The following is a 21,137-nucleotide window of genomic DNA, read 5'->3' as shown; positions in this document are numbered from 1 at the left end:
TGGGCTGGTGGGGTGGAGGGGCCGGTGGTTGTTTAGGATTAAAGTTAGGGTTAGGGGATGGTGGTGGTTTGATGAGGGTGGTGGAGGTGGTAGCATGACGTTTTTTTAATTGCAGAAAATAACTTTCCGACGGATTTTCCCAGTGCCTGAAAATCTCATAAGACTGAATATTCCGTCCAAAAAGTGTTTCCGACGGAATTTTGGTCGGAAAAGGTGGTTTTTCTTACCAAGCAGTTTCCGATTGACAACCACTTCCGACGGAATTCCGTCGAAAACCCCTTTTTTCGACGGATTTCAGGGTGTTTCTGATGGAATTTTTCCGTCGAAAATGGGTTGTTTTCTAGTAGTGATATTGGTTGCTATCGCACCCAATAGTTTGTGTGATTAAGTAAACATTGGGTATTACTTCGTATATGAGTGATATCACTATTATAGAAAAATCCACTAGATAGTAGATACCTTATATCTTTAATTTTTCATCCTAATCACACAACACAATTAACTATTTAAAGTGATGTACAAATAATATAATATCAATAAGAGTATAATTCTTAATTAGTGATTGTTTTCCAACGGAACATAACGACGGAATTCTGTCGAAAAGGTGATTTCTGACGGAATTTCATATTCCACCGACGGAATTTGTTCGTTGGAAATGGGCTTTATTCTAGTAGTATATATATACGGATAATGTCTTGTGATTTTATAAATGAAATGCTGGCCAATGCTCCTAAATACTACTCGTACGTATATTAAAGCCATGATTAATTTTACACTTTTTGGACCTTTTTCTCTCTTTATATAATAAGCCAATAATGCATATATATCTGATTTAGACTAAAACTTTAAATATTACTTCTAACAATGAGGAAAGAGAGATTAATTAGTTGAATAACGAAAAGCTTACTACTATAATATGCTTTTGCTTTTATACTGTATATGAATTTGAAGACAATGAAGATGAACAATTCTTTTATAGCCTTTTTAATGGGAGTAACTACCGAAATAATGAATCATGAGTCATGGCAGAATCATAATTAGTCACCTCAAACCTTTTTTCATTGCCATGTGACTCTTTAATTGATAACACAACCCAACTACTAGTCAACTAATTATCAATAATTATATGTTCACTAGCAATGATTCAAACTAAATTGCTTTTTTTTTTTTTCCACAAATATAATTTATCTTCATAACGGTTAATTTAGTTAAATTACAAAAATTACTAGCTACTCCATATTTTATCAAAACAAAAGTATTCATTGAGGCGAGCATTGTGCACTCGGAAGAATATAAAGCTAGATTCGAAGAACATGGATAAAATTCAACTAGCATAAGGCTAAACTAAAAGAAATGAACCCCAAAAACATAAGAGCAAATAAAATAGAATAAAAAACTTAAAAGAACATACTCTATTAAGTATAAATAATAGATAGTTTAAATTTAGACAAACTTTTTAAAAAAATCGGATGTATAATAAAATATTGTACCTCCGTTATAAAGTTACCCTAAAATGAGCAAAAGTTGCCTCTGAAATGAAGAAAAGTTACCCCAATATGAAACCCTATACATGTAAAAAATTTCTACGCTTTATTAGTAAAGAATCGCATTTTCTTCACCAAAAAAAAAAAAAGTAAAGAATCGCATTTTGAATGACTAAAAAACAATTATTAGTGATTGAATGTAATTAAATTGTCTTTATAAAATTTTTCTTGTTATCCATTTATATAAAAATTGTATTATGCTTAAAGTTATCCAAAAAAAGGCAAAAAGTTACCCTAAAATTAGCTAAAAGTTACCCTATATTAGGGGTGAGTAAAAATTCAGGGTACCCTGACCTGGAACCGGAACCTATTCGGAACCGCAGGTGTTTGGAACCTATAGATCAAGTTCCGGGTAATAAAATTGGGAACCTGTTGCAACAGGTTCCGGTTCCGGGTAATAAAATTTTGGATCCGGAACCTGTAGGGTACCCTGTTAGTACAGGTTCCCTATACGGTACACAAAATCAGAACCTATCATTTAAACCCAAATATAATGCCTTACATCAAAATTGTATAAAAGCCATTACATACCTCTTTAAAAGGTTTAGTTAATGGTATTAATACAAGTATTTATAATATTGTATAAAATATTCTAGACTATGAGTATTAGTTTGTTATATTTGTTGTACTATATTTAAGTTGTAAGCTTTTACTGTGAACATCCTTTTTTTTTTTTTTTTTTTTGTTAAAATTTATCAAGTAATTATTAACCTTACTTTGAAAGACAGGGTACCCTGTTGAGGAACCGAAACCTGCAGGTTTCGGTTATGGTTCCCAATTTTTAGGAACCTGTTGAACAGGTTCCGGTTCTGGTTCCTATCTTTAGTAACCTGTTGCAACAGGTTCCGGTTCTGGATCCTGAGAATTTTACAGGGTATCTTGCTACGCTCACCCCTACTCTATATTGCTCGATGTACACTAATATTAGTGTAAATCGGGTGTATACAAAAGTTTTTCTTAAATTTAAAGAACATAATTAAATCCATTTATAAAGGAACAAAGTTCATAATAAAAATAAAGTAATAGAACATATATATATATATTTCAATCATAAAAAAAAAATTAATTTCTCAAAATTTGAAGAACATAGATTGTAATTTTAAAATATATATACTTTGTACTATCTTCAACCCCTGAAACACAAACCAAAATAATAAATACTTTTTCGACCTGTTCACTTTTTATTCACATTTACTATTATATTATCAACGTGTAATCCCTATAACGCTAACAAAGTAACTCCTGTAATACTGACCAAGTAATCCTTGTAATACTGACGAACATGAAGGGTACAAATTAAAAACCTAAATTAAATTGAGAAATAAGGGTACAAATTAAAAACCTAAATTAAATTGAGAAATACTTTCTCTCACCAAGGGTGCGTTCGATTCACCTGATTTTTACTTATATGAACTAATCTAATTCTATCTGATTTTATCTGAACTTATTAACCCTTATTAGAACTTATTTTAGTTATAAATTAAACTTGGTAGCTATGATTAACCCTTGTCACAACTTATATGAACTTATTTTTCCTAAACTTATCTTATCTGAATTTATTATTCCTAAAATAAGTGGAAATAACCAGGCCTAACTAGCTCACCATTTGTTGGTATTTATTGGAATCGTCTCAAAAAATAGATTATTTATTTTCAATTGTTATATTATCAGCGTGTAGCCCCTAAAACACTAAACAAGTAACCCCTATAATATTGATTGAGTAACTCCTATAATCTTGACGAAATAACCCCTATAACTAGGGACGGAGCCACCGGGGGGGATGGTGGAGGCCCGGCCCCCCATGGCCCAACTGGTGATATATGTAATATATAGTATGATCCCCCCTAAAATAACTAATAAATAGCTAATATTTGTCCTACATATCATGATGTTAGTGATAGACCAGTTGGTTTGTTGGAGTTTTTCATCGCAACTTGGTGAGAGAGAGGTTTCAGGTACAATTCCCCACTTTGAGCATTTTTTTTTTTTGCTTTTTTTTTTGGGTAACAATATCGTTTCTTGGCCCCCATAGATTTTTATTCCTGGCTTCGCCCTTGCCTACAACATTGACCGAGTAATCCTTATAACACTAACGAATTAACTTCCATGGTAGCTGGCCACACTGTATGGCCAACCACATATCAGAATTTATGTCACATATAAGAATTTTATGTTATATTATATACTTTTTGATAGTTAAAGATATTATTGATCAAAGATTTGTATCGCATTACATGTTAAGGAGAAATAGAGCACTTATTAAAATACGACGAGAGTATATTAAAATACGACGAGAGTATTACATATACTTAGGCCCCCCCACAAAATGGATGATAAAAAAAATGAATAAAAAGTTGTCATATAAGGAATAAAGCAAAAGTGGGTAGAATAAAAAGTTGTCATACTCTCCGTATAAGGATTCTCATGTGAAGGGACATGATAGAGTATATAAATTGATAGTGCTTCAACCATTAGCTTAGAATTGGTCTTTTAACAAATATGAATCTAATCAGACCTGTTTTTTTTTTCCTTTATAGACTATTGTACATATAAAGTCAAAAAATTGATCAGAGTAGATAAGTTCAGATTAAGCTCCATAAACAAAAATAAAGTAAAATAAAGAAGGTCGAAATATGAGATTATTAGAGAGTATCACATTAATCGATTAATACTCGAATGTGGTAATCCAAATCTCCAATAAGCTTATTCAAGAAGTGATAATTGGTTATCCTATAGACCATGAAGTGTACTATGTACTCGTATGAAGTATTGTATGGAGGCAGGAGGGCAAGAGACAAAATAACAAAGGAATGAAGCAAGAACCAATGGAATAAGATGAATGTTCCACGAGATGCCGGGAAAAGCATGATTAAAAAATTGTGAAGACATAAATCAGCTTTTTCTTTCTTTACAAAAGCAGACAAATTAAAATTGACTCTCTGTAATCTTTAAACATCTGCCAACTGTGACTGTGACTGTTATTGTTACTGCTACTGTGACCAAACACTGAAATTGAGTCACTCAAGGCGGGATTGGCGTTCAAAAAGATTGCATGTCTTGAGTCTTGACAAAAGAATCACTGTTATTCTATAGAATCTATACGTCCAATTTTACCACATGCTTCATGCTCAATCTTTAGTTCTTTACCCGTGTGAAACTGTGAATCATTGTTGTATGTTGGTAAAAAGAGGGGTAGTTCTTGTAAAAACTAAAATAAGAGGGGCTATTTTCTATATTTTTTTCTTTTTTCTTATTTTTACAATGAGAACTTCATAAATAAAGGGCAATTACAACTTAATAGAGCTAAAACAAGAAATTAAAGACAACCAAATACATCTAGCTAAACACACAACTACAACAAGAAAAACCTTAAAAACTGAAGCAGAGCCCACATACCCAACCAAACCCATGTATAGGGTTTGCCACTTACCCTAAGAGGGAAACCGAAGTGAAAGAGTAGACCTAAGAAGTCGCGCATCAAACCAATTCCCATGGAACCTGGATAACCTACAGGTTCCTACCAAAACCTTTTCTTAGATCAATCGTCGCCCGAACCAAAACCACATAGATAGACAGAGAGTCGTGCAAGCCATCACTAAAGAAGGGAACCGAAACTTGCAATGACACCAATGCAAATTCACGAAGGACGTTATGTAGAGACAAAACACCCGAAAGTCGAAAGCACCCTGTTGCCAAAAAAAAAGACCCATAATTAACACGACTCCACTTCTAGGGATCGAAAAGCATAGCCACCTCCTAAGAGTTCAGGAGCCAAACCAAGAGAGCCATATTTTTTCACAACTCTGCTATGAGGAGCCTTGCACCATTACGCAGCTTCCTTTCCTGCAATTCTACGTATTCAAGAAAATTGAGGATTTTGCTTACCTCAAACATTAAAGATGAAGAGCCTCCTTCAATGTCGAAATTTTTAATGATGACTGACTTTGTCATCACCAACACCGACACTGGTATGATAGGAAGAGAACGAATACCCAAATTATCCCGCAACCAAGAAGCAACAGGAAAAGCAAACAAATCTACCCCCTCAAAACTACCTTTTCTCTACAAACACCAAAAGCAAGGAACACTTTCTACTTACACAAATAACTTCAGCCTCTAGAAACTAGCACACACACACACACACAGAGGACAATACCCATACTGCCAATGAGAGGAGCAACAAATTCAGTGTGACCACTCCTCGTAACACAAACCCACCCCGAAAGAGCAACCATAAGGACCAACAAGCCAAAACCCAAGTATTGTTAAACCGTACTACCCTTTAAATCCAAGGGCTTGAACAACCAACCAAACTCCGGAAACAACATACACACTTCATTAGCCTCCAAACAAACTAACCTAAGCAACCCCAACTCATAAACACATAGAGCAAGGGAATTATAGAAAACTAGAGACCCGAACAAGAACAAAAGCAAAGAAAGCGGTAAAAACATACTTAAACTAAGAAAAAAACAACTAAATAACAAACCAAAGCAGAGATAACAAATACTCACAAACTCACTAAGCAAACTCAGTGAGACTTAAGAAGAAGCAAAGTACCAACGGACAGCGTCACCGGCAGAACCAGAACCGACCACTACCACCCATCATCAAGGCCAACGCGAGAAGACCTCCTCACCTAAATCTAACCTTTGATTAAGGGGGGAAACTCTAGTCTTAACTTCATCTTTTTCGTCGGGAACAATTAACGAAATTCCTTTCAACGGCGGCGTTAAGAGTAGCATTGGCTCCTCGAATCATTAGAAAATTAGAATCAAAACACTTGATGACACCACCAAACTAGCTTAAACTTCCGATGAACTTAAAAGAACCAAACCAAACTGCAATCTTCTGTGCTTTCTCCACCAAGGAACCAAAAAAAAAATAACAAAAATACCGAAAGGAGAAGAGCTAGACTCGCCGGCGATTGCTAAGAGAATAACGCCGATCGTCGGCGAGCAGGGGAGAAGAAAGGTGGAAACAGTGGGAGGTTAAGAACAGGGGTATCAAGTTTCTAGAGAGAGAAGCGGTGGTTTTAGAATTTTTATAAAAACATATATAGTAAGATTCGATGTTTGGAATAAAGGTTAAGTGGGGCTAATTATAAGCACAATTAGAGAAATTATCTTTGGTAAACCTCTAATTTTTACTTTTCTTAGTGGTAAATTGCAAAAATTCTTATTATCCTTGGTAAACTTTAATTTGTTATATTTTTTCAATGGTGAACTTAATGAAGCAATTTAGTTAATATTTAACCATGGTTAACATTTTTTTTAAATAAAAAAAAAATCCTAAAATATCCTCACTTAACTCATCATCATCATCAAGATCACCAATTCATCATCTTCATCTTGTCATCATCGTCATCCTCAATTCCTCACCTTTCCAACAACCACCACAATACATTAAAACCACCCACCTACATTGTCCACCACCAGATTCATCGCCTCACGCCAACACCGAACAACCACCAGTTCAGCCACCACAATTAGCCACCTGCTACACCTTGTTGTGCGCTACACCACTTCAGCCACACCAATTTTACCAAAATAAATTCCCCCAAAATAATTCAAGAGGGTCGAAAATCTTGAGCTATTGAGCTTCCCATAGCTCAGATTTTCGGATTTCTCTAGAAGTATTTAGGAAGATTTAGTTCGGTTTAAAGGAATAAAATAATTGTGTAAATAATATAGAATAATTAATTAATTAAATACCAATTATTCACCAATAAATAACTAAGAAAAATCAAATTTTCCATACATGGAAAATTTGAAATCCCTAGCTAAATATTGGGAATTTTTGTCCATCTAGTGTAATTAATAAAATATTATTTTGCGTTAATTAAATTATCCGAAATATATAAATAATCTGGTTTTTAAAATAAGATAAATGGATAATAAATCTTATCCAAAATAATGATTAGTTTTCAAAATACTCTTGGCGCCAAAATTCAAATATAATTTTGGCTCCAAATATTAAATTTACTAAAATACCCTTTTTATAAAATAATTCCTAATTAATTAATTAGAAAATATGTATGAAAATACGGGGTATTACATGGCGTCCCTCCCTTCCCCCACCTTAAAACCACCCACCAAACCTTAAACCCCACCAAAAAAACACCCTAACGAATGAACATCAAACCCAGAAACCACTTTTTGGGTGGGGATTTCGACGACGAAAGACAAATTGCGAGGGAGGAGGAGGATGAGGGGCTGGGAAGGCCGGTGATTGTAGGAGAAGGGTTGTCGGCGCAAGGGAGGAGCTATTCGTGGTTGAATGCTTTTGGTAGGAAAACTAGAGTTTAAGATTAGGGTCAATTTAGTCATTTAGTGTTTAGTTAACTAGGGTTAGGCTTATAATTTCATTAATGTTACCATTGAAAAATTATAACTAATTAAAGTTTACCAAGGATAATAACTTTTTTTACAATTCACCATTGAGAATGTTAAAAACTAGAGGTTTACCAAAGAGAATTTCTCCCCAATTTATAATTAGACTTGGTTATATAATTAAAAAAAATAATTAGACTTGGTTATTGGGCAGGTTGGGTCATTATTGGTGTGAGACCATGAGTTGATAATAGATCAAGTCAAAACAAGACCATCTTAAATGGACAAAAACGGATTGGGCCATTACAGGTGGCCAATGAAAAACAAAAATAAATAATAAATACACATATACATATCAAATATGACTACCCAATTTGGTCTTATACGTTACTTCATATAATAGTATGGAGGAAGTAGACATGTGAGATGTTTTAACAATTGGTCTTGGCTGCACTCAGCCAAGATAGCTACAACAAGTGAGGCTCAAAACGCGCGGCCCAAATAAAAAATGAACATTTAGTTAAAAAATATGAACATGAAAAAAAACTGAATATTTAATAACAAAAAATGAACACCTAAAAAAATGAACATTTAATACTAAAAAGTATATATGTTATAAGGAAATGATCATTTATTAAAAATGAATCTGATTATCATATAATCATAAATTTGCTAGACCACGACCTTAAAAATGAACATTTAGTTAGAAAAATGAACACATAAAAAAAATATATTCAGTAATAAAAATGAACACGTAAAAAAAATGAACATTTAGTAATAAAAAGTGAACATGTCAAAAGAAAAAAAAATGAACATTTAATATATTAGAAATGAACATTTATCATACAACCATAAAATTGGGATCATATACATCAGAAATTCTCCAACTTAAAGGCAAATTCGTTGTAATATCATATACTTCTTCATCACTTCTTACTTGTTTCTTCACTAATTCAGAGTCTTTGTCTTCTACAAATACAATTAATCTGTACTCACTAAAATATAATAAATAATCAAAATTCATAACCATCACAACATATATTCATAATAATTATTTAGAATGTTAATAATATATAATCATCAATACAGAAGTTAAAAATATAAATAATAATATCTGGTCCAGCAAAAAAAAAAACTTTCTCTCTCTAAAAAACTTTCTCTCTCTCTCGACTTCCTCTGCCATGGCGAAGAAGAAAAAGGGTAAGCAGAGTTCGACGAAAGAGGAAGGCATTGATAGATTGAATTTGAAATCTGTAAATTATGGAGCTTGTTCTGGTAATCAGAAGACGAAATCGCGAGGAGATGTTGGACAAATTCCGTTGAATTTTGACATTGAGGATGAATTGGATAGGTGTATTCTGTCGCCTGAGCAATCAATGGAGGAATTGATTGTCAAATCTCATGAGAAATCGAAATTATCGGAATGGATGTCGAATTTGAAGGGAATTGAATCTGGGTCTTGTCGATTGGAAAACAGAGCATCTGGGTTTCAGGTATCTACTAGCTCAGTTCTTCCCTCTTTTTCTGCTCCTGCAGTCAAATTGCCAGATTGTGTGTTTAATGAGAATGAGAATCATTCATTGCATGCTGAACCACTGTTAAAATTGTCAATGGATGATATTGTGGATGAACTGGATTATTGGAAATTGGGGGTTGTTGCTTTTACTTTGGCTGCTAATCCTCATATCAAAACTTTTGAAGGGTTTTGCTGGAGAATTTGGGGTAAAACAAACATTGATAAAGTAATTCCATTAAAAAAGGGGGTCTTCTTGATTAGATTCTTGAATATTGAATCTAGGGATAAGGCCTTAAATAATTTGAACCTTTTAATGGATAAGAAACCTGTGTGTTTGAAGCAATGGGAGGATGGTATGGAATTAAGTGTGAATGATATCACTAAGTTCCCTGTTTGGGTGCAACTCCCTGGCTTACCTTTGAAGTATTGGGGGAAAGGCTGTCTTGAGAAGATTGTTGGGTTGATTGGGAATCCTATTAGGCCAGATAATGCTACTCAGACAAGGGAAAGGGTTTCTTATGTGAGGTACTTGGTAGAAGTTGAGCTTAAGCAAACTCTACCAGAGTATATTGAGTTCTATGATGAGAAGGGTGTTATCTTCCAGCAAGAAGTTTACTGGGAGTGGAAACCTGTGTGTTGTGAGGAATGTGGTGAGGTGGGGCATGAAAATGCATATTGTCCTAGTAAGAAGGTGAAGAAAGTCTGGAGGAAGAAAGATATTCAGGGAAGTCTTCCTGTAACTGATAAGGTGGATAAAGTGGATAAGATTCAAAATGACAAGGTGGTTAATGCCTTGACTGAGAATGATACTGTGTATCTTCCCCCTGAGAATGTGAGAAGAATGAGTCCTATTACCAGATCCCCTAAGAATGATGTTGTTCCAGTGCAGAATTCGTTTGGTGTCCTGGGAGATGATCCTGTAATGGTGGGCAGTGTTCCTTTGAAGGTTAATTCTCTTGGAAGTGAGCAGGGCATAACCCTTGAATATGGATAAAGTGCTGATATGGAATGTTAGAGGCCTTAATAGGCATGAGAAGCAGCTTGAGATTAAGAAGTTCTTGATTCAGAACCATATTGGTCTTTGCTGCTTAGTTGAGAATAAGATTGCTAATGAGAATTTTGCTGCAGTATATCAAAGAATGTTTAGTGGCTGGTGCATTACTACTAATTTTGATTCTATAAAAGGAGGTAGAATTTTAATAGCTTGGTTGCAGGATTTTTTAGTGTTGATATAATCTGTACTCTCCCTCAGGTTATCCACACTAGGATTCTCAATAAGACTCTACAAAAGTCTTTTGAGTATTCTTTTGTATATGGTTTTAATGATGCGGTTGATAGGTTGGCTTTATGGGGTCAGCTCCAGATGTTTGCAGATAATTGTAAGGGTCCTTGGATTGTTTCTGGAGACTTCAATTTCCCTTTACACATTGATGACAGGATTGGAAGAAGAGTTAGTAATTCTGAACTAGCTCCTTTTAGAGATTGTGTTGCTTATTGTGATCTTATGGATATGACTCAGATAGGGGCCAAGTATACTTGGACAAATAAACAATTGGGTGAGGCTAGGGTCTACAGTAAGATTGATAGGACTCTTGTTAATTTTGCCTGGGCTCTTGCTTTCCCTGGATCCTTTGTGCATTACCTTCCTGAAATCAGGTTTGATCATTGTCCAGCCATTATTTCTTTTGAGAATGAGGTTAAGAGTGGCCCGAGACCTTTTAAGTTCTTTGATATGTGGGGCAGCTATCCTACTTTTGGGGATATGGTTAAGCAAGCCTGGAATATCAATGTGGATGGGAAATTTATGTTTCAGGTTGCAAAGAAGTTAAAAGAGGTTAAGAAAGTTTTAAAAAAGTTGAATAGAATGGAATACTCAGAAATTGGTGCTAGATTTCTTGCTGCCAAAGATGAAGTGTTGAGTATTCAAAAGAAGATTCAAGCTGATTATAATGATGTTCACCTTCAGAATAAGGAAATAGAGGTTTTAGCCAATTATGGTAAGCTTAGGAAAGACTATTATTCTTTTCTACAGCAGAAAAGCAAGCTGACTTGGTTGACAGCAGGTGATGACAATACTAAGTTTTTTCATCAGAGCATTAAGATGAGAACTTATAAAAAAAAGAATTATTTCTGTCCAGGACATGAATGGTAACTGGTGCAGGGATAGTAATTCTGTCTCTGATGCTTTTGTTGGTTATTATAAATGGCTATTGGGTTCTCAGTAGGACAGTAATGTGAAAATTGATCAAAGTATTATTGCTATGGGTCCTTTGGTTAATAATGAGCATCATGTTCTGCTCCAGACTCCTGTTACTAAGGATGAGATTAAGAAAGCTGTTTTTGGTATTCTTGGAATAAAGGCTCCTGGGCCTGATGGGTTCAACAACTCTTTTTTTTTAAGATGTGTTGGGATATTGTAGGGGATGACATCTGTAATGCTGTTCTTCAATTCTTTGACACAGGGAAAATGCTGAAAGAGATCAACTGCACTAATTTGACTTTGATTCCTAAAAGTGATCAACCTGTTTCAGTCATGGATTTCAGACCAATAGCATGTTGTAATGTTGTTTATAAGGTCATTACAAAGCTTATTTGTTCTGGGCTTAAGAAAGTTCTGCCAGATATAGTTGCTCAGAATCAATCTGGCTTCATTACTGGAAGAAGAATTTGTCACAACATCTGTATAGTGCAAGACTTGATTGGTAGATATAACAGGAAGAGTTCCCCACCAGGTTGCATGTTCAAGGTTGATATTAGAAAGGCTTATGACTCTGTCAGTTGGTCCTTCCTGGAAGATATGCTGGTTTCTCTTAAGTTTCCTGCTCATTTTGTCAAGCTTATCATGGAGTGTGTTACCACTCCTAGCTTTTCCTTGCTTATTAATGGTGAGAATAAGGGTTTTTTTCCTGGCAAAAGAGGGTTGAGGCAAGGAGATCCTCTCTCTCCTTTGCTTTTTGTCCTTTGCATGGATTGTCTTTCTAGGATCCTTTTCAAGATTGGTTATCATTCTCTCTTCCAGTTCCATCCTAGATGAAAAGGTGTTAAGATCAATCATCTGGTTTTTGCAGATGATCTTATCATCATGTCCAAAGGTGATATAGATTCTGCTAGTCTTCTTATGAGGGGATTGGCTACTTTTGCTGCTACTACTGGTCTTGTTGCAAATGAAGGCAAATCAAATGTGTATTTTTGCAACACTTCTGAAGACATAAGGGAGAGTATCATCAGAACTTCTGGGTTCAAGGAAGGTAGTCTTCCTTTCAGATACTTGGGCATAAAGGTGAATGCTAAAAAGCTTTCCTCTGATGATTGTCAAATTCTTATTGATCAGGTGGTTGCTAGAATCAGAATATGGGGTGGGAAAACTCTTTCTTATACAGCTAGAGTAGTCTTAGCTAATTCTGTTCTGCTTTCCCTGCATACATACTGGGCTAATTTGTTCATTTTGCCAAAGAAAGTTCTAGATGGTGTGATGGCTGTATGCAGAAATTTCATTTGGGATGGCAAAGCTATTTTCTCTAGATCCCCTCCCATCTCTTGGGACATTATTTGTAGACCTAAGAAGCAAGGTGGGTTGGGCATTCATGACTGTTATACTAGTAACATTGCTGCTATGGGAAAGTACATATGGGATATTGCTCACAAGAATGATAGCCTTTGGCTAAAGTGGGTCAATCACCATTATATTAAAGATAGGAATTGGAAGAGAATTGGTTGTCCTAGTCAAGCTAGTTGGCAATGGAAGCAAATTTGGAAAGTGAAGGAACAAATCAAGGATGGTTTTGTCAGAAATACTTGGAAGCATGATAAGAAAGGGTATATTGTTTCTAGTGCTTATCAATGGTTAAAAAATGTGAATCCTGATGTTAACTGGTGCAATCTGGTTTGGAATAGATACAATATTCCTAAACACAGATTTATTATGTGGATGGCCATGTGGGGAAGGCTTCGTACTAAGGATAAGCTGCTGAAATATGGTACAGTTAGTGATGACCTGTGTCCTCTATGCAATGACAAGGAGGAAACTCTTGGTCATATTTTTTTTGATTGCCTGTATAGTAGACAGCTGAAGCAGATTTTGCAGGACAGAATTAATATTCAAATGCAGTTTCACAATTTGGAGGAGTGCAATGGTTGGTGTTGGAAAGCAAAGAACAGATTCAGGAAGACAGTCTATCAGAGCTTGTGCACAGCTTTGGTTTACAACATCTGGCAGCAGAGAAATGAAGCAGTTTGGAAGGGAATAATCTATAGACCTGATATAGTTGTCAATAGATTTTGTCTTGATGTGTATAATAGGATTAGTGGTATAGTTACTTGTAAAATTAGAGCTAGTGAGCTAGGATAGATAAAGAAGATTTGCTTAGGGGCTTAGTAGCCTCAGTGTAACTGTTTGTGCCTCTTTGTATTTAATAAAATTTGCCTTTTCTCAAAAAAAAAAAAAAATATAAATAATTATCACTCTATATGTCATATGTGTTCATAATCAATAACAGATATGTTCGTAATGAATAACGAAACATATATATTCATAATAAATTGTTCATAATTTCAACACTAAATGTTCGGATAATTTAACTTTCAACGTATTATATTTTACTTTCAACTTAATAAAAATGAACATTTAGTATTAAAAAATAAACACTTATAAAATGAACATGTAACAAAAAGTTATGAACATTTAGGATATTAAAATGAACATGATTTTCATAAAGGTTCAAATTCATTGTATATAATTATTAATGAAAAATAATGATAAAATAAATTGTTGAAATATGTTCATTTTTTATGTATTTAATATTCATTTTCGGTGTATTAAATGCTCATTTTGTAAAAGTTGTTCATTTTTAAATTCCTACGTGTTCATTTTTTTTACAGAAATTATATTCAAGATCGATTGTAATTATTGAAACTCTAAAAAAATTGAATATACACCTTAAATCTAATCTTGATTCATCATAGAGAAATTAATTATTGATTTGTAACATGATTAGAAATCAAAAGAAAAAGAGAGAGAGCGAGGGGGGGGGGGGGGAGAAAATAACTACAAATTAAGCAATACAATTGATATTCATTAACAATTAAGCAATTTAATTGATATTCATCATAAACTCATCATAATTTCAAACAATCAAACAATAAATCATCATGCATGGTCAACGAAATCATACAAAATACAATTACAAATTGATAAAATCTAACCTCTATTGTTTTCTTTGACCTTCAACTTTCTCTCTCCTCCATTTTTTTTCTTTCCTCTTTGATAAAGCCAAATGATTGAATCTGAAACTCATAGATTTAGAAAGAAAGAAGTATACCCATCAAAACACGAATTAGTAACTCAAAAATATATATAAAGAAGAAGAAAACTTTAAAGATTAAAGGGAAATGAGGTAAAGAGGAGAGAGAAAATGTTAAATTGAGAAGAAAGTTGAAGAGAGAGAAAAATAATAGAGCTAAGGAAGAAGAAGAAAGTGAATTAAGATATAAGGAAGAAAAAAAACGTATATTCATTTTAATGTACTATATGTTCACATTTAATAGTGTTGCAGCTAGCTTGGCTGCACTAGAATGCAGCCAAGAATTTGCAATGTTTTAATTCGATAGGGCCTTTTTCTAACCTACTTATCTACAAAAGAAAAAAGTCCTTGTACTGGTTTGAAAGACCATGTCATATAAAAACCCATTAATATTAGCCCAAGCCTTATACTCGTTGCTCTACTTCGTTTTTTTTTTTTTTTTGACGGGAACACTAATTCGTATCTAATAACAAGGTCTATTTATAACATATTCAGTTATTCACTATTAAATCTTGCACAAATGCACAACTGTCTATACATTCGTAACACTACTATTCAAGTTGGTAAAAAAAAAAAAAATCAAAAATGAAAGTAGGCAACAATTTGGTGATAAAAATAGTGAATGCCACAATTGTAATACTCCTTACTCCCTCCGTCCCATAATATAGTTCTTATTTGTGTTTTTTCTAAATATTTAAGAAATAGGAGGAGAAAGTGGATGAAATAAATTAATTAAAGTGAAAAGTACAATCATATACAAAAATTAGAGAGAAAAAGTGAAAAAAGTACAAAACATGTGCAAAATTCAAGGGTAAGTTAGGAAGTACATTGAATAAAGTTAAAAAAAATGAGAATATAATAGACTTTACATACTATCCAAAAATGGAAATCGAAGTAACATGTTGAATCTCCAAAATAGGAAAACAAAAACTATATTATGGGAAAAAGATAGTACAAAATAAATCCAGTGACAATTTCATGATAAAAAAAATATTATAAATGGTAAAATAACACTTAAATCTATATACTTGCTACCCTAGTTAGGAAATATTCTATATGATAAAAATCCATATTAGGGCTTGATTATTCACTTAGGGCTTGCTTAGTTCACCTTATTTTTGCTTATCTGAACTTATTAGATTTGATCTGATCTCATCTAATTGTCTGATTTGACCAAACTTTGACATTAAGTGTACGATAATATACAAGAAAAAATATATCAAGTGAGGTCTGATTAGATTCGTAATAATGTGTATTTTATTAATGTGTATTTCATAATTTTTTTCATTACAGAATTAAAGATAATTAGCAATAAAAAACTGCACATAAAAAGATGATCTGATTTGAATTTAATTTTCTGATCGTATTGGTCTGAACTTATTTTTTCTAATCTGAACTTATTTTTTCTAATCTGGACTTATTTTTTCTTAAATAAGTAAAAATAAAGTGAACTAAACACGACTTTAGTCTTATAATCAGATACTACAATAAACATACTGTAGTAAAAATATGACTTCCATTTCCAATTTGCATATAACTGGCCTAATGTAACTCGTTATCTATGAGTAGTGTAAGCACCAAGTGTTAATGTAACTCTTTATCCATGCTAAGTAGTGTAAGCACCAAGTGTTAATGTAACTTGCTATCTATGCTAAGTAGTGTAAGCTCCAAGTGTTAATGTAACTCGTTATCTATGAGTAGTGTAAGCACCAAGTGTTGTAGTATACACAGATGGTTAGACCAATGAATAGATTCATCTGAGTCATATAATGCGCATCAGCGCATGCCACATGTTATGGAAAACTACAGGACTGTTCTGTAAACTAGCAATTGAGATTCAATGCAGAAAGCAAATCAGACCAAATGAGAAAGTAAACTGACGAGCAAGCCAATCTTGCATCTTCCCTAGCGCATGAAAAATAGTATGCCTTGAAAGCATTTTAGTTAATACTCCGTAATGAACAAGCTTTTTTTTTTTTTTTGACAGCAAAAGAAAAGGGGAGGTTAACCCCTAGAATTTATAAATCTAACAGTAATACAATGAAAAATAGGCATAATCTTATTGATTCTTCTTTTTATCATCCTATCTCCTTGAATGCTTTTGTAATCAGGTTGCATCCATTTTAGGATATTTCGATCAGAGGACTCAATTCGCAGATGCCATAGTTTCAGTCTGATGGTTCCTTGCAGTCCTTCAGAAACAGTTTGTAGAAAATTTGCCTCTTTATTCTGTCTGGCCTGCTGTAACTCCCTTTTCTCTAGTGTAGACCCAGCCTGTTTCACAACCCAATACCAATTCAAATCTCTTCCTTTGCTCCTTTTGCGAAAGATTTCTAAGGTTCCAACATTGCAGACTCCATTCCCTGCTACTAATTCCAAACTTTTATGGTGGTGACCATCCTGCCCTGTACCCGTCTCCTTTTTCCTTTCAAACCCCGGTGGTTCGAGATGTCTCTCATTAGAGCTTTGCAGAGTCCTCCTGTCCATATCCCCCATATTGTTGTGTGTGTAGCTCACTCTTCGTTCCATGCTTAGGATGACAGATTCTGGACTTGTCACTGAATTTTTTAAAATTTTATTATTCCTTGCTTCCTAGATGCTCTCGAGACCTGCTAAGAAAAATTGATAGCTCAACCCTAAATCCCTGCTCTTATCACTTAGAATTCTCATCCAGTTGAAGATCCATTCTGATATTGGAATGTTATTTTGATTGCTCACATTAATCCCCAATCTACAGCCCTTCGAGACATGACTAGCAAAGCTACAGTCTCGAAATAAATGTTCCAAAGTTTCTAGATCACCTCTGCTAGAGTCCGCATCTATATAGCACAAAATGCAATGGTGATGCACCCCCAATCCCCTCTTCTTCCTTTCACTGCCCATTGAGAGTGCACCTTTCAAAATTTTCCATAGGAAAATCTTTTGTTTAGGGCTACCACCCTTTCTCCAGAACTGCTTCCAGTTGATGTTGTGCTTTACAATTGTTCCTTGTTTCTTGATCTGCCTGTGATTTTCCTCAAGGAGGGTTCTATAGCCACTTTTGACAGAGTATGAACCACCTCTATCTTCCTTCCAAATGATCAAATCATCATAGCCTTCATCCATGGCTATTATAGTTGATATTTTTTGTACTGAGTCATCACTGAACCATTCTTTGCATGCTTTCAGATCCCAATCTCCATTTTCTTTTCTTAGTTTGGCAACGTAGTCATTATTTGAACAGCCCTGATACCTCCAAGAAGGGGGAGTACCATAGACCCAGGGATGGTGAATCTTAGCATAGCGACGATCACCTATGGACCAAGCACAACCTTTCTTTAGCATCTGCAGTCCCCATTTGATACCATTCCAACCCCACGAGCCCAAACTTTTCCTACACCACGAGTCTTCAAAAAGAGAGTGTTTGTCAATGCCATATTTGGCACTGTAAGCTCTGCTGATAAGTGAATCTTTATCATGAATGATGCGCCACCCTTGCTTAGCAAGAAGGGCTTGATTGAAGAAACGCGCATCCAATATGCCTAGACCCCTTTTCTCCTTTGTCTGAGTAAGATGAGACAATTTTTCCAATGCACACCCTTTCCATTTTTATTGCCTAGCCACCAAAACTGTGCTACGATGCTGTTAATCCTCTTTAAAATTGAAACAGGGCACTTGAAAGCCGAGAGGACATAGGTTCCTAAATTCGAGAGGACTGATTTTATCAAAGTTAGTCTACCCGCATGAGAAAGGAAAAACGAGTTCCAGGCATTCAGTCTCTCTTTCACCTTGTCCACTATGTATCCGAAGATTTGTTGTTTCGAGACTCCAAACTCCGAAGGTATTCCCAAGTAAACACCAAAATTGTTGCTTCTAGTAATACCAAGAATCTCACTGAGCTTCTCTAAATCCTCTTCATTCGAGTTTGGGCTAGCTAGAAAAACCAACTTTTCCTTATTAATCACCTGGCCTGAGGCCTTACAGTAAATGTCTAGTACTCTTTTAAGAGTTAAGACATTTTCCTCCTTTCCTTGGAGGAAAAAGGCCGAGTCATCCGCGAAAAAAAGGTGACTTATTTTCGGAGCTTCTCGTGCAATACTAATTCTGATGATATTACCTTTTGCTTCTTCTTCGCGAATTAGCCCTGAGAGGCATTCCATGCATAAAATAAAGAGGTACGGGGACAAAGGATCCCCTTGCCTCAATCCACATTTTGGATTGAATTTTTCCTGAGGTGAACCATTGATGATAACAGAGAAGGACACCGTCCTTACACAACTCATGATAGTTTTGATCATAAGATCTGGTAAGCCAAACTTTAGGAGCACATGTTCTAAAAAATCCCAATCAATTCTATCATATGCTTTACTCATGTCTGTTTTTATTGCTAATTTCCTCCTTCCCCCTTTTTTTGTTTTCCTGATATTTTCAGCAATTCATGAGCTAAGAGTATATTATCTGAAATTGCTCTCCTTGGAATGAAGGCATTTTGGAATTGACTCACTAACCCATTAATCACTTTCCTTAGTCTATTAGTGATACATTTTGAGATAATTTTGTATACCACATTGCAAAGCCCAATTGGGCGTAATTTGTCCATTGTTTCTGGATTTTCGCATTTTGGAATTAAGGCAATGTTCGTACAATTTAATTCTCGTAGAATGTTACCTGATTTGAGGCTTGATAACACTGCCTCTGTGATATCATCTTGCATCCAACTCCAATTTTTTTGGTAAAAGCCGGCAGACACGTCATCCGGCCCAGGAGCTTTCCATGGCTTCATAGAAAATAACGCATTCCTCACCTCTTTCTTGGTATACGGTTTGGAAAGTAAATCCTTCTAATCCTCTGTTAATGAAGTCTTGATACCACTCAGGGCTTTCTTGAGGTCCGAATTTCTGTGTTGTGAGTGTTGCGAGGGGGCAGGGAGTTTGCACCTATATAAGTCTTTGAAGAAATTCCCAGCAATATCGGCGATGCTCTTTTCATCTGTAACCCAATTTCCCTGCTCGTCTCTAATTGCTTCCAATTTGTTCCTGGCCTTTCTTCCTTTAATAAAATTAAAAATATCGTGAACAAGTATCTCTTGCGTAATCCCAATTAATTTTCGCTCTCTGCCTCCAGTATATTGCCATATTCCTCGAAAACTCCTCAAACTGCTTGCTAACTCGTAGGAATTTCTCATCTTCTCCTTCATTTTCCAACCAAAGTTGGGCTTCCAAAATGTCCTTTTCGAACTTATCCCACTCTCCATTCCACTCCTCTCTTTTATCTAGAGTCCATTTCTTGATTTTTTTCCTTAGCCTTTTGTGTTTTTTTCACAAGCCTATACATAGGGGAGCCGTTTTGGTGTATATTCCAGCTATCTTGGGCAATTTTGGTGCATTCATAGTAATCTAGACTCCATTGCTCTATTTTATAAATGGTTTTTTTTCTCTTGATTTTTTGGGTTGTATGAAATAAGATTGGCGCATGATCAGAAATCTGTATTGGTTGGTGCACAATAAAAGCGTGAGGGAATTTAGTAAGCCAAGGGGAATTTGCGTAACCTTTGTCTAACCTTTCTAGTACTAGGTTTTCACCCTCCCTTCCGTTCGACCAAGTGAATCTAGGCCCTTCGTAGACTAGATCGTGTAGGTCATTCGACTCCTTCCACTCATGGAAGGTATGATAGCCTCTAATGTTGGAGGCATTGGTGCCTGTTTTGTCTAGATATGAATCGACTTGGTTAAAATCACCAACAATAGTTGTTGGCAAGTTGAGACTTGGGCTTGTCCAATGGTTGAGACAATCCCAGACATCCTTCCTTAGGGAGTTGCAAGGTTCCCCGTACACCAAAATCAATCTCCATTTTCCATTCATAAGGTCGTTTACATCCACTACAAGGAAATTGATACAAGCAAAAACTACTTCTAATAAATTTTTTGTTTTCCATCCTAATCAAAGGCCGCCGCTTAAACCTTTCGGGTTGACGCCTTTAAAGAAATTAAAACCTAGAGACCTAAGCCGATTAAAAACTAAGTCCGGATTGCTTTTTGTTTCTGAAAGGAAAATAAACTCCGGATCAAAAGACCCAACAAGTCTTTTAATTTTAGGAATTATCGGGGTTGTTGGGCTTTTTATCCCTCGATAATTCCAAAGAAGGCCAATCATTGGCCCGTAGGTGGTTGATTTGGGTCAACCACCTCAAACTCGTCACCTGCAAAATGTAAAACAATGTTAGCCTCGAATCCAAAATTCCTTGAAGGCCCAAGCCCAGATATTGAGGTAGACGGCCCTGCTCCATTAGTATCATTGTGGATTATGCTCTTCCCCTTTTTCTTCTTTCTTGACAACAACGAGTCAGCATCGTCTTCCTCGTCTTCAATAAATTGGATGGAAGCAAGATCTAGGTCAGAAATCGCCTTTCTCTTCAAAGGGCAGTTTTCCTGCTTAAAGCGTCTTTTTTCTTTTCTCCTCTTAAACC

The 21,137-nt window shown here is 35.1% G+C and overlaps 2 protein-coding genes across 2 annotated transcripts; one reads left to right on the top strand and one right to left on the bottom strand.

Annotated features, from left to right (window-relative positions):
* Positions 1-9,057: 9,057 nt before the first annotated feature.
* Positions 9,058-13,740, top strand: LOC145624823 (uncharacterized). Its single transcript, XM_081677910.1, has 7 exons — positions 9,058-10,354; positions 10,410-10,519; positions 10,645-11,455; positions 11,554-11,558; positions 11,618-11,735; positions 11,855-12,277; positions 12,461-13,740. Exons 1-7 carry the CDS (start codon positions 9,058-9,060, stop codon positions 13,738-13,740), a joined length of 4,044 nt encoding a protein of 1,347 aa, XP_081534036.1.
* Positions 13,741-17,284: 3,544 nt separating this feature from the next.
* Positions 17,285-19,044, bottom strand: LOC145624821 (uncharacterized). Its single transcript, XM_081677909.1, has 2 exons — positions 18,460-19,044; positions 17,285-18,235 (listed from the first exon to the last, which is right to left on the bottom strand). The coding sequence occupies exons 1-2, from the start codon at positions 19,042-19,044 to the stop codon at positions 17,285-17,287; spliced, it is 1,536 nt and encodes a 511-aa protein (XP_081534035.1).
* Between the last annotated feature and the right edge of the window lie 2,093 nt (positions 19,045-21,137).

This window comes from Chenopodium album, chromosome 3 (assembly GCF_948465745.1).
Source record: "Chenopodium album chromosome 3, dcCheAlbu1.1, whole genome shotgun sequence".
Classification (NCBI taxonomy): domain Eukaryota; kingdom Viridiplantae; phylum Streptophyta; class Magnoliopsida; order Caryophyllales; family Amaranthaceae; genus Chenopodium; species Chenopodium album.
This window is presented reverse-complemented; position numbering and strand designations above follow the sequence as displayed.

Coding starts and splice junctions, on each gene's coding strand:
- LOC145624823 (XM_081677910.1), top strand. CDS start 9,058: ATGGCGAAGAAGAAAAAGGGTAAGCAGAGTTCGACGAAAGAGGAAGGC. Junction 10,520..10,644: donor CTAATGAGAATTTTGCTGCA/GTATATCAAAGA, acceptor ACTCTCCCTCAG/GTTATCCACACTAGGATTCT. Junction 11,736..11,854: donor GATTAAGAAAGCTGTTTTTG/GTATTCTTGGAA, acceptor TCTTTGACACAG/GGAAAATGCTGAAAGAGATC.
- LOC145624821 (XM_081677909.1), bottom strand. CDS start 19,044: ATGAGTAAAGCATATGATAGAATTGATTGGGATTTTTTAGAACATGTG. Junction 18,236..18,459: donor TCGGATACATAGTGGACAAG/GTGAAAGAGAGA, acceptor CATCTTACTCAG/ACAAAGGAGAAAAGGGGTCT.